General features: G+C 37.6%; 1 protein-coding gene across 8 annotated transcripts in view; it reads left to right on the top strand.

The window, feature by feature from the left end:
* Positions 1–13,066, top strand: part of ZFC3H1 (zinc finger C3H1-type containing) — a 62,662-nt gene that overhangs the window by 3,129 nt on the left and 46,467 nt on the right. For 3 of the 8 annotated variants that reach the window (XM_038390446.2, XM_043493366.1, XM_043493353.1), the window contains exons 2-5: positions 6,931–7,350; positions 11,455–11,481; positions 12,475–12,539; positions 12,824–13,022. In XM_038390446.2, the coding sequence (XP_038246374.2) occupies positions 6,931–7,350; positions 11,455–11,481; positions 12,475–12,539; positions 12,824–13,022 (711 nt within the window). The remainder of the gene's footprint in view (positions 1–6,930; positions 7,351–11,454; positions 11,482–12,474; positions 12,540–12,823; positions 13,023–13,066) is intronic. The other 5 variants (XM_043493357.1, XM_043493360.1, XM_043493358.1 and 2 more) reach the window with 3 other exon arrangements.

The raw sequence follows: 13,066 nt of genomic DNA on the forward strand, positions 1-13,066 counted from the left end.
AGGGTAGATATACCCATATGGGCTTTGGAGCCCCCTTTGGAATTTCCAGTGGCAAGTAGCCCTTTGAGAAGTCTTTGATATGTGCGATCTCTGACAGGGAGAAGTGGTATTCCCCACCTATGGAACCAGGACTTCGTGCATACGTGGCTCCAGCACATTTCCCCCCCCCCCTTTTTTTTTTTTAACAGCACGAGGAAATATTTCTTAACGTCTCAGTAGCCTCAGTGATATCAGTAGTCTGGATTCTGAACTCTCTTGTAGAGTATGGAGATTAATTGTTGGGTGTGGAAGTAGTCCCCATCTGAGTTACAGCTAATCTTTAGAAGGGAATACATGTGGGAGTCTAAATTCCTGTTACAGATAAGTACTTCAATTTTGTTTTCAGTACTGCACCCTTTTTTCTTGGGCTTTAACTTTTAGTTCAGCGGGTAAACTTTGTAACTGATGTTCAGTCACAATATTCTTTATTAATTCCTTATATCTTTAACCAAGTCTTGGTTTAGTCCTAAGGGGATCACAGATCTGGTTTAAGAGTGAATATAGCCAAACCGCTTAGTAATCATGACCATAATGTGATTAAATTTAACATCCTTTTGAGGGTAAAAATGCCAAAGAAACCCACCACACTATCATTTAACTTCAAAAGGGGAACTACACAAAAATGAGGAGGCTAGCTAAATGGAAATTTAAAATGAATAGTCTCAAGGGTGAAATGCCTGTAGACTGCATGGAGACTATTTTAAAAAACACTATAGTAGAGGCTCAAACTAAATGTAAGAGAATCCAAAAAAAAAATGCCCCCATAGCTAAACAGCAGAGTAAAAGAGGTGATTAGAGTAAAAAAGGTATCCTTTTAAAAGATGGGAGTCAGATCCTAGTGAGGAAACTAGAAATGAGCATCAACTCTGTCAAGTCAAGCAAAGGTATAATAAGGTTAGGCCAAGAAAGAATGCTAGGAGCAACTAGTTTTTGTGTTATTAGCTAAACAGCAAATTTTTTTTAAGTACCTCAAGCAGGAAGCTTGCCAAACCATCACTGAGACTGCTGGCCAATCCTGTGCTAAAGGAGCATTCGAAGACAAGGCCATTGTGCAGAAGCTGAATTAAGTCTTTGGATCAGTCTTGACTGTAAAGAATGTGGGGAGATCCCCACACCAGAGCCATTCTTTTTAGATGACAAATCTGAGGAATTGCTCAGATTGAGTCATCAGTAGAGGAAGTTTTCGAACAAACTGATAAAAGAATAATAAGTCACCGGGACTCAAATGGTATTCGCCCAAGAGCTCAGAAGAAACTCAAATCTGAAATTGCACAAGTACTAACTGGTATGTAAACTATCATGTAAATCAGCCTCTGAACACATGCAGATGACTGGAAAATAGCTAAAGTAATGCTGATTTTTAAAAAAAGGCTTCGGAGGTGTTCTTGATAATTGCAGCCTCGTAAGCCTAACTTTAGTACCAGGCAAATATGGTTGAAGCTATAGTAAAGAACAGAATTGTCAGGTGCATTAATAAACACAATATGTTGGGGGAAGAATTAATGCGGCTTTTGTAAAGAGAAATCATGCCAAATCTATTAGAATTCTTGGAGGATGTCAGCAAGCATGTGGATGTAGTGTATTTGGACTTTCAGAAAGCCTTTGGCAAGGTTCCACACCAAAAGCTCTTAAGCAAAATAAGCAGTCATGGGATAAGAGGAAAAGTCCTCTCATGGATCAGTAATTGGTTAAAAGAAAAGAAACAAAGGGTAGGAATAAATGGCCAGTTTTCACTATAGAGAGAGGTGAACCTTCAGGGTACCCCAAAGATCTGTGCTGTGACCAGTGCTTTTGAACATATTCATAAATGATCTGGAAAAGGAGATAAACAACGGGGTGGTAAAGTTTGCATATAATACAAAATTACTCAAGGTGTTTAAGTCCAAAGAAGAGAGGCAGGGATCTTAGTAAGGTGGGTGACTGGGCAACAAAATGGCAGATAAGATTCAATGTTGATAAGTGCAAATTAAGCATGTTGGAAAAAAATAATCCCAACTGCACATACAAAATGATGAGGCCTAAATTAGTTGTTACCACTGTTAGGGGGTTTATTCCTTCGCCCACTTACTTCCCTGGTCCTTCTCGCATGAACAGAGAGCAACAATACCCAAAGTCCAAAGGTGCAAACAATTCGATGTTTGTTGGGGTGAACTTCCAGCAAGCATGATTCCAGTTTCCTTCCTTAGTGTCCCCCTTCCCAGCTCTGACACCACAGAGCCTTACCTGTGGCCCTGTTCCCATTCCTGCCTTTAGCTAAACATGATTCCAATTTCCTCACCCCCATTCCCTGTTCCCATTTCCCCCACCAACCCCACACACACTTCCTGATTGACTGCAGACTATATAATAAAACTTGAGTTCTGCTTAGCTATACCTTAACCAGTCATTTTCCTGAAATTTAACTAACCAATCCTAACATATTGTAACCTGATTATTTAACCAATTATATTCCACCACCTTAATTAGATTACACTCAGCAAAATTAATTATACAGCAGACAGAAACAATCTCAGAACCAGACAGAGATTATACAGACAAAGAATGGGGAAATGGGGACTACAGTGATAGAACAAACACAGAAATGAGGATTTCACATCCCAGCTATTGCTAAGTGAGTTCTTGCCAGACAGGATGCTATCAAACTAAGTTTCCTTTTACATCTTCTAGGCACTTCCCTTTCTCTGGACAGGATTGTATTCCTAACAGCCCAATAGCACCTTATTTCAATGTGACTAGTTTGGAATGTGAGGATGTGACCGTTCGCTTCCCAGTTTATGGCTGCCTCTGCTGCTTAGCCAAAGATCTTAGCCTAAGAACAGGGCCTCAGACTGTCACAGTGAGAGAAGGACCTTACACCGGCAGACAGTGATTTTGATTCTTTCTTTTATACCTCTAGAACTAGCCAAGTGATAGGAATACACCTAAATTCTTACAGTATAGGCCTTTACAGACAGGCCTGAATATCTATATCATCAGATGCATTTGATGAAGTGAGCTGTAGCTCACGAAAGCTTATGCTCAAATAAATTTGTTAGTCTCTAAGGTGCCACAAGTACTCCTTTTCTTTTTACAGAAAATAATGCCACTTTATAAATCCATGCTACACCCACATCTTGAATATTCTGCGCAGTTATGTCACCTCATCTCAACAAAGACATGTTAAATTGGAACTGATGCAGAGAAGGGCAACAAAAATGATTTAGGAGTGTGGAACAACTACCAAAAAAGAGATTAAAAAGACTGGGACTTTTCATCTTAGAAAAGAGACTACTTAAGGGGGGATATGATAGATGTCTTAAAAAATCATGAATGGTATAGAGAAGTGTTGTTTACCCCTTCACATAACATATGGACTTGGGGTCACCCAATGAAATTAATAGGCAGCAGGTCTAAAAATAAAGTACTCAATTTAACACTGTCAACCTGTGGAACTCAGTGCTATGTGATGATGTGAAGGCCAAAAGTATAACTGGATTCAAAAATCAGATCAATTTATGGAAGATAGGCCCATCAGTGGGTATTAGCCAAGATGGTCAGGGTCAGAATCCCATGCTCTCAGTGTCCCTAAATCTCCAACTGCTAGAAGCTGGGACTGGATGATGGAGTGTATCAGTCAAGATTGCCCTGTTCTGTTCATTCCCTCTGAAGCATCTGGTTCTGGCCACTGTCAGAAGACAGGATATTGGGCTAGATGGACCTTTGGTCCTACACAGTATGATGGTTCTTATATTTTGTTCAGGTTTTTTTTGCTGAAATTTCAAATCTGTAGATTAGATGGATTTGAGTCTGCAATGTGGAACCCCAAAATGTGGATTTATTTGGGGAGATAAGTTCTAAACTGTTTCTGTTGTTTGTTTTTCATCAGTCTTTAGTTGCTGAGTTGAAGGTTTCTTTAACCTGCCTGGCTCTTCTGCTCAGAATGAAGGTTTTGCAGAAAGTTTTGAAGGATAACAGCTGTAGCCTGTTTGTTTTATTTTTTTATCTTCATGTATTCGTATCTGTGTTGCCCGTCCTTAACCTAGTCCTAGATGATATTTGTGTAAACGTTTTAAATTGTATTTTTAAGAATTCCTCACCACTTCCACTCTAGAGACACATTAGGATATTTCCCCTGCCATTTTTTACAAACTCTTTTAAAAAAACAAACAAAAAACCCCACCCTTCTCTAATTCTCGTAGTGTTCCTCACCTTTAGGCCATCCCACATGAGAGAAGAGAAATAGATACAGAATAGTTCTAAATAGTTTAAATTAAGCAGTCTTTAAAAATAATAAATAAATAAAAATACATAAAGATACTTTTAAAAAATCCCAAGCTTTAGGATTATCTGCCAATCCCCCCCCCATACCCGCGTAAGGAGCATTTTTACTTTTACTTTTACTTTGCAATGTTTATCAATTTGCAAATATCCCATTTATGGTGGCTTGGGATTATCCATTACAGAATTCCGAAGTAGTTTGATTTCTTATTAATATATATTTACAGGGCTTCTTCAAATCATAATAGGCACTTTTGTATATACTATCTTAGTTTTTTAGTTTTGTTTTGTACATTGTTTATCCTAGTTGATCATTATGCTGAGGATCGACATATTATGGCAATAGCAAATGTTTTGCTAGAATAACCTAAGCAGTTTTGGAGGATGTTTTTCAATGATATTCAAACCTCTCTGAGATAAGCATATTGATATGTCCAGGTCACTTATGCCCCCATGGTCATGAGGGTGGCTTCTCTTTGAAATGCTGTGCAGATAATTATGGTTCTGTATCTGAGTACTCAGCATGTTTAAATTCACAGATTACAGAAATTTCATTATGCTTTAATTTTAGCTCTATTGTAAGTACACATCAGCCCTAGTGGAAAAGTATTTTGAATTATCATAATGTTCATCTGTTGCACAAGAAGCAAGGCTGACTCATTATCAGGTTAAAACAATTTTTTTGCTGTATAAATATAACTTTTGGAGAATTAAGGTGTTTAGTCTAATTAATTAAAGCAGAGACCTACAGAAGAGTTATTAAATAGCTATGTTAGCATTCTAAAGTTTAGACTAGGGTAAAAGAAGTTCTAATGTAGATGTTTTAGTAAACTCAAAATGCCAGAGGGTCTTCTGCTGTTAGTTTTTGGTTCACACTGAACTGTGCCAAATAGATTGGTTTAAATTTACAAGAACTCGTGTTTATTTGGATAAGAAATTATGAAAGGCACTTAGTTTGGCTATAATCTGTCCAAATAGAAGTAATTTTTGGGTCCTGGTTTCATGTAAACAATAAAGCACAAGAAATACCTTGAGTGCCTTCAGCAGTTTGTAAACGCACCAATAGCGTGTAATACATATTGGTGTAACAATGTATTACAAGGCTGTTTAGATCATAGTAAAAAGAAAAGGAGTACTCGTGGCACCTTAGAGACTAACAAATTTATTTGAGCATAAGCTTTCGTGAGCTATAGCTCACTTCATCGGATGCATTCGGTGGAGTACTCCTTTTCTTTTTGTGAATACAGACTAACACAGCTGCTACTCTGAAACTTAGATCATTAGTATTAGTAGCAATAATAATATAATCTGGTTCTCTATATCAGATTTCAAAGAGCTTTTCAAGAAGGCAAGTACTTTGATTTCTTAATAAATATATTTACAGGGCTTCTTCAAATCATAATAGGCACTTCTAGTATATACAATCTTAATTTTATAGTAATAATTAATAACAATCTTCCATGTTTCACTATGGAAGGAAATAGTCTTTAATAAGATAATTCTGCATTCTCCTTGTGCAATTGTGTATGTGTACTTAAGGCCTGATCCATGAAACTCCATATGAAAGTCAGCAGGAGTCTTTCCATTATCTGCTCTGGGTTGCGGGTCAAGCCCCTGTTGCCAAGCCAAAACCCAATAGAAAAGTGGTGTCTATTGGGAATGCATGCACAACCCCTTGTAAAACAAAAGGTTTGGTCCTGAGCCGTGGCTCCAAAACGAACTAGTATATTCCTGATTGTTCTGATAAGTCCTGGAGCCCTTGGTTCCTTGTGGTTTACTTTTCTTAGTTGCAGCCATGTTAGTCTGTATTCGCAAAAAGAAAAGGAGTACTTGTGGCACCTTAGAGACTACTAATAAATTTGTTAGTCTCTAAGGTGCCACAAGTACTCCTTTTCTTTTTTCTTAGTTGGTGGTGGCAACTATCTGTGGCTTTAGCTCAGATGTTGGGACATGGTTGCTACAGATTTTAACTGCGCTGTGGCTTGGTCTCAGCATTTTATGGATGATTAAATTGTGTCAGAATGAAGTTTAAGTAACTTATTCAAGACCACATAAAGGGAGTCAGTGGCTGAGTCATACTTCTGTCAGAGAAGTCTGACGCTCACTAATTTGCTTTGAGCAAGTCTAACCACCAGGTGAGCGCCTCCCTGTCAGTCTCCACCATTGCAGTTCCAGTGAGTCGGAGGTTGTGAGTGGAGAGAGAGAAAACTTGCTGGGCAGTTCCTTGAGCTATAAGAGTAACAGAAGTCTTAAAAAATGAAACACAAAAGGTGGTATTTTTCTACATTTGAGAACAATTGTAAAGTGTCCTATAAAAGAAATGTGAATTAATGAAATTGAGCGGGAAGATGCTACTTGACAGTGGGTAAGTGTGATCAGTATGTTAACTTTATATTCCGTTCTTAAGACTAATGTATAAAATATGCATATTGTTATGTGTTTGACAAATTAAGTTCTGTTTCTGAAAATGGGGAGGAGAGTTCAATATGAAGTTCTAATACTAAATTACTCCAGTGGGAGAACACATTTTAATTTGTTACATATTGTTGCTTAATCTTCATTCATTGTATCTTAATCTCTACAATATTAGGGGCAGAAATTGATTAAATTTAGTTTTCTTAACAAATAATTCAGCCAAAACTTTTGGAAGATCCCCATCTAGAAAACAGAACTACTCATCTAAAAATGAAAACTGTGTGGAAGAAAGCTTTGAGGATCTTCTTCTGAAATACAAGCAGATTCAGCTTGAGCTTGAATATATTAATAAAGATGAAAAACTGGCTCTGAATAGCAGAGAAGAAACTGTGCACCAAGATGATGCTAAAACAGCAAACGCTGAGGACCAAATAGCTGTAGAAAATGTCAGTATTACAAAAGAAGCTATAAAAGAAGTGTCTCCTGAGGAGAAAAATCAGGTTATAGCCTTTCAGGCATTTGAACTGAAACCTCTCAGGCAAAAACTGTCTACAGCGGCTGAGAGGAACAGATTGAAAAAAACTAAAGATGGAACAAAACAGCTGTCACAAAAATCTGAACTCTCAGAATCCAGTCAAGGTAACTTTCGCATGTTCCTGTCTGCATTAACCTGTTACAGCAAGAATCTTAGTGATTCTACTAGATATTAGGGAAAGTTGTGCCTCTCTGAAACTTGATATTGTTAAAAGAAAGTGATTTTACATCAAATAACTTATTTTAAATTTGGAACTTGTCCTGAAGTATATCTTCAGCACATAAAGATTTAATTAAAGATTGATCAAAATATAAAATAAATTATGATAAATATTTTCACAGAATTTTCTAACTTGAATGTAAATAACTTGTTTGTAGAGAGAGTAGGGCAGGAGAATAACATTAGAATATTTCTCTTCTGTTGTATTTAGGTTTTCAACACTGTATATTAGTGCATGAGAATCAGAAAGTGAAATTGATGAATCACTAGTCGTCTAATCAGCCTTCTTCCCCTATCCACATTAACTATAAAAAGGAAACGTACAGCACACATTTAAAATAAATTATTAAAATCTAAACAATTTCAATTTTGGTAACCTAAAGAAACACTTTTAAAAAAAAATACATAGTTTTATTATTATGGTAATATCATCTGAAGGCCAAACATGGATGTCATACTTGGTGGCTCCTGACTGTGGTATCCTATTTAAAGGGCTCTGAGTGATTATATTATGCTATTTAGTGCTGGTGTTTTTAACTGCAGAATGGTAATTTAATTTTGATAAGCCAGAATTGATTACTGTTATAACATGCGCTGTCTTTATTTAAAAAAAAAAATAATTTGAAAACGAGTGCTGTGGCAGCCTTAAGTTTCACTGGGAGCATTGCTGTTAACAGTGTAAAAGAGTAGGTGGAATAACTAGTGCTAAGAGCTGACTTGCTGCTTTTGAAATGTAGTTCGTTTTCTTGAGATTTTTTTTAAAAACTAAATTGACAGCCTGAGGCATCATGCTCATAACTGGAATCTTGGGCTTTCGTTTAATCATCTCTTATATTTTCCTTCTCTTTTCCTTACTGCCCTTCCTTCTTGTGAGACTAGAATGTGCAATGACAAAAGTTTCTCTATTAAAGCTGAAAGGGGAGGATTGAAACTGAGTGACAATTGTATACTCTAGGGTGAGAGTTTTTCTCTCAGGCGTTTCTTATAGTGTAATAAATATTCCTGCCCAGAAGAACTTAAGTTGTAATATAAGACAAAACACACTGTAAGAGTTCAGGTAAGGAAAAGAAGTGGAGAAATCATTGGGGGAAAGATGTAGGGAAGATTTGTGTAAGAAGTGGGTTTGAAAGAGAGCCAGATAGAAGCATGATGAACAGAAGTGGGAGGATGTTCTAAACTGTAGACACAGCACAGAAGAAAGCATGAATCTGAGACGATGCAAAGCATCAGAGCATGAGAAATGTAAGACAAAAATATTGAGAGTCAAGATGATTAGCTTGAGCATGATCCAGCAGGAGATAGGAAGCCAGTAGAGGAAGGGAATGAGAGAATAGTGGTTAAGGAAAATGGTTTTACCTGTGGTATTTTAGATAAACTGGACAGGGGAAGGTGAAAAGTAGGGAGACCCAAAAGATTATTACAGTAATCAAGGTAAAATGATAAAGGTGTGGATGTAGCTTTAATACCAAGTTTAGAGGAGCAGTCATATCTTCGTGACAGAGCAAGAACCAGTATAATATAGGATGAGTAAATATGTAGAGAAATGGGTAAAACTGACACACTTATGAGTCTGGGGAATAAAAAATAGCTATTTAAAAACAACCCCATCCCCAAATCCATAAAAATAAGAACTTAAACATGCGAAGAATTAACTCTGTATTGCAGGACATAGGACTGAAAGGGATCTCTTGCTTTGAGTCCAGTCCTTTATGATCATAGACAACTCCATATATCATTTGTTCATAAACTTATCAGGCTCCAGCTTAAAACTAAGTAGGTTGGTTGTCCCCACTGTTCCTATTGGAAGGTTGTTCCAGAACCTCACTCCTCTGATGGTTAGAAGTGTTCTAATTTCCAGCCTAAATTTATTCATGGCCAGTTTATATCCATATGTTCTTGTGCCAACTTGTCCTTGAGCTTAAATAGCTCCTCTTCCTCCCTCATGTTTACCCCTCTGGGGTATTTATGGAGAGGAATCATATCCCCTCAGCCTTTTTTTTTTTTTTTTTTTTTGCTATTGGACCATATGCTAGTGGTAAAATTAATGCTGTATTCCTTGGATGCACAATTTATTTTTAATTCATATATAGTACCTAGCCTGGTAGCAGCTAAACCCATTACATAAAAAATATTAAAAGCAAACAAATTACATAAGCTACAGTCAAATTATACTTGCATGACCAGTACCACGAGTATCTCCAGTATGCCTTAGAAGATCAAATGACAATATACAACCCAAATTAACAATTGCAATGCATAGTAATTAACCAGAAACAAAACAGAATAAATGGGCTTTGCACCATGCCCTGAGACTTATCAGAACTTGGATTTTGATGGGCGCTCAAGGGAATGCATAGTAAAAGCAGAGCATTCAGCTAAGAACCCTGTTGCTAATCTTAGTTTTATCCCAGGATCTGATAGCAAGCACATCCCAAGTGATTTCAACAACTGTAAATTAATATCAAGTGAGGTAGGTATTTCTAAGATAAATGAGTGTATACTATTCAGGGCTGCAAATAGTACATAAGGGATTATAAAAAAACCATCCTCTATCGCAGGGTGTTTATATCAAATGCTATTCTGAGACCCTAATGGGTGCAATATAGCTGAAGAGCTATTTTAGGGCATGTCTACACTTAAAACAATACCGGGGCACAGCTGCAACCTTCAGTATAGACAATACCTATGCCGATGGGAGGGCTTCTGTCAGTGTAGGTAATCTGTATCACCAAGAGATTGTAACTAGGTTGACTAGAGAATTTTCCGTCAACAAGAGGGGGTTGGTTCAGTTTAACTGTGTTGTGGATTTTCCACACTCCGAGTAATGTAGGTGTACCGACCTAATTTCCTTATGTAGATCAGGCCTTAATTCTAAAACACAGTTTTAATGATAATTTTAACTGTCCTCCTTTTTTACTCAGGAGGCTCTATAACTTCCTCTCTGTGGAATACCCTAAGTTGCTGTTTGTAGCCCTATTCCGTTCACCATATATTTTTACCGTCTAACTGTTGGCTGTGTGATTATGAGTTAGTCTTGGTCCATCTCTGGGGAAAAGCAGGTCTACGCTATAGTGGGGATCAACTCTCTGAGATTGATTCACCGGCAGTTGATTTAGCAGGTCTGGAAAAGACTCACCAAATCAACTGTAGATCGCTTTCCAGTTGACCCCTGAAATCTACCCCGACGAGAAGAGTAAGATAAGTCGACGGGAGATTTTCTCCCATTGACCCCCCGCAATGTAGACCCCGCAGTAACTCGACCTAAGGTACAGGGACTCCAGCTACATTATTCACGTAACTGGAGTTGCGTAGCATAGGTCAACTTACCGCGGTAGTGTAGACCTAGTCTTAGGGAGCGTGTGTTCCACGTTGTAGAAACTCCGATCACCACAATTAGCACTAATTGCACCTTTTCCCACTTTGAATCTGTGGATTGAAGGGGCATGAAGGGAAGCTCTAAAGTTCAATGTTGAGATACGTGGTATTAGGAAAAATACTTGTACACGTTCTGTGGCTAACTAGGCTATAGTTTGGAAGTGAAAAGGGTGGAAGTGCTATTAATAAATCCAATAATATTCTCAATCTTCATCAGCTATATTTTAGTGGTGTCTACTGTTGCCTTTATGCTTCAGGGCTTATTAACGTTTTAATGTAAAAGTTTATAAATCAGCTGTGCTGTTAGCTTTCTTTACACTAAGTGAAACTTGGTATGCAAAGTTTTAACCCAAGAACCAGTACTGCAATCCTTTTGTGCTCCCACCCCCCACGACAAAAGAAGTCTGATAAGTTAATTTTTTAAATCTTTAAAGTGTTTTCAGATGTTCTTACAATGTCTTCCATGTGCTTTTATTTAATACTTTTATGGTCTGTTGGTCTGGCTTGTGTAATGAGCTTTTGAAATTTTTTTTAAAAAATTGAAGGTAGAGCATTGCTGGCATCATCCCATTTCCCCTCGTTCTCATATGCTTTTTTTTTTTTTTTTTTTAAAGCACACGGCAAGCAGGGGGATCTCCAGGGTGAGCTATATACTGTTTGCATCTTTTAAAATGTCTATTTTATGTTTTGAGTTTGCATTTGCCCTTGTATCTACTTTTCTTGATATTTAGGAAGAGTCTTTTTCTGGGACTTGGGAGCAGGGAGAAAAGTAGGTTGTCAATTTGTCTTTTCCTTTTGGCATGTGGGCAGGGACACGCTCTAAGAGGGTTTTTAATATGGAGAGAAAGTATCTTGGAGAATGATTCATCTGCTGTTTGTTGTTTTCCCCCCTCCCATTTGATGGCAATGTGACTGGTGGGCAGTCAAGCATATCTGTAGGGTAAAGCTCAGCTGGTGAGTTTTACTACATACCAGGCCCCTGATAACCCTAGAACTGGTTTCATTGGAGATGGAGGAGGTGAACTAGTGTTCTTCTCCAGCCTTGGGTTTTCAACTTAATCCTGCAAGGTCCTGAGCAGCTACTGGGATGTGCTGAGCTGCTTAAATTCCAGTGGGATCTGAAAGTGCTGAAAATCTCCTGTCAACCACCCGCGGTGTAGACCCTGCGATAACTCGACCTAAGGAATGTCAACTCCAGCTATATTATTCACATAGCTAGAGTTGCGTAGCATAGGTTGACTTACCGCAGTAGTATAGACCTAGCCTGTCTTTTGGAAAAATGCTGCTTTCATCCTCTTTATGGGATAAACCGGGGGAAAGACTTCCATAGAAGCAGAAAAAGAAAAACGGGGGGAAAAATACCTTAGATGGAAAACTATTAAAAGATCAAAGATCCAGTCTGTACTGTCAGGGTGATACTTCTCAAAGCAAGGTCAGTCACGCCAGTTATAATAGCACGCTTTCAAAGTACACATCTGCATCAATTTTATTTTTAATATACTATTCTAATGTAGTAACACCTCAATAATATTAATAAAATATCTTGGGTTCAGTTCTGCACATTGTTTTAGTGTAGTTCTATTAAGTGAACTGAAGCTTTGTCATGTTCATAAAAGTGCTATTTTGTTTTAAAGGAGTAGAAGACAAAGAACAAACATTAGTACGAAAGCTTAGCACTTCAGATGCTACATCTGAAAAGGTAAGAGTGTTGTGGCTGAAATGATCTTCTATTTTGTGGCATGATCTTCTGGTTCTTTTTTTTTCCATGTTGTAAAGTCAAGCACACTTTAGGAATAGGTAGCATTAATTCTCAAAGACCCTGATGAAATGTGGGGTGGGATTTTAAGCTTGCCTCTTTTGTATAAATCTAATTGCACTCAAGTCTTTTTGTGTGAAAAATTACTTTTGTGAATTTAACTAATGACAAATTTAATGACTTTTCAATTATGCTCTCCCCACTTTTTCTCCATCCCATCCTCAAAGAAGCTACTGGATGAGGAGGAAGAGATGTCTGAATTGCATCTTAGACTTCTTGCACTTCAGTCTGCCAGTAAGAAATGGCAGCAGAAAGAACAGCAGGTGATGAAGGAAAGCAAGGAAAAACTAACAAAGACTAAAATTGTTCAGCAAAAAGTCAAAACCAGTACAAAACCACATTCAACCAAAAAAACCAGCACTGCAGGTAATATGCTTAACGTTATTAAAATGGTTAGCAGTAGTTTTCCA

This window comes from Dermochelys coriacea, chromosome 1, assembly GCF_009764565.3.
Source record: "Dermochelys coriacea isolate rDerCor1 chromosome 1, rDerCor1.pri.v4, whole genome shotgun sequence".
NCBI classification, from domain to species: Eukaryota; Metazoa; Chordata; order Testudines; family Dermochelyidae; genus Dermochelys; species Dermochelys coriacea.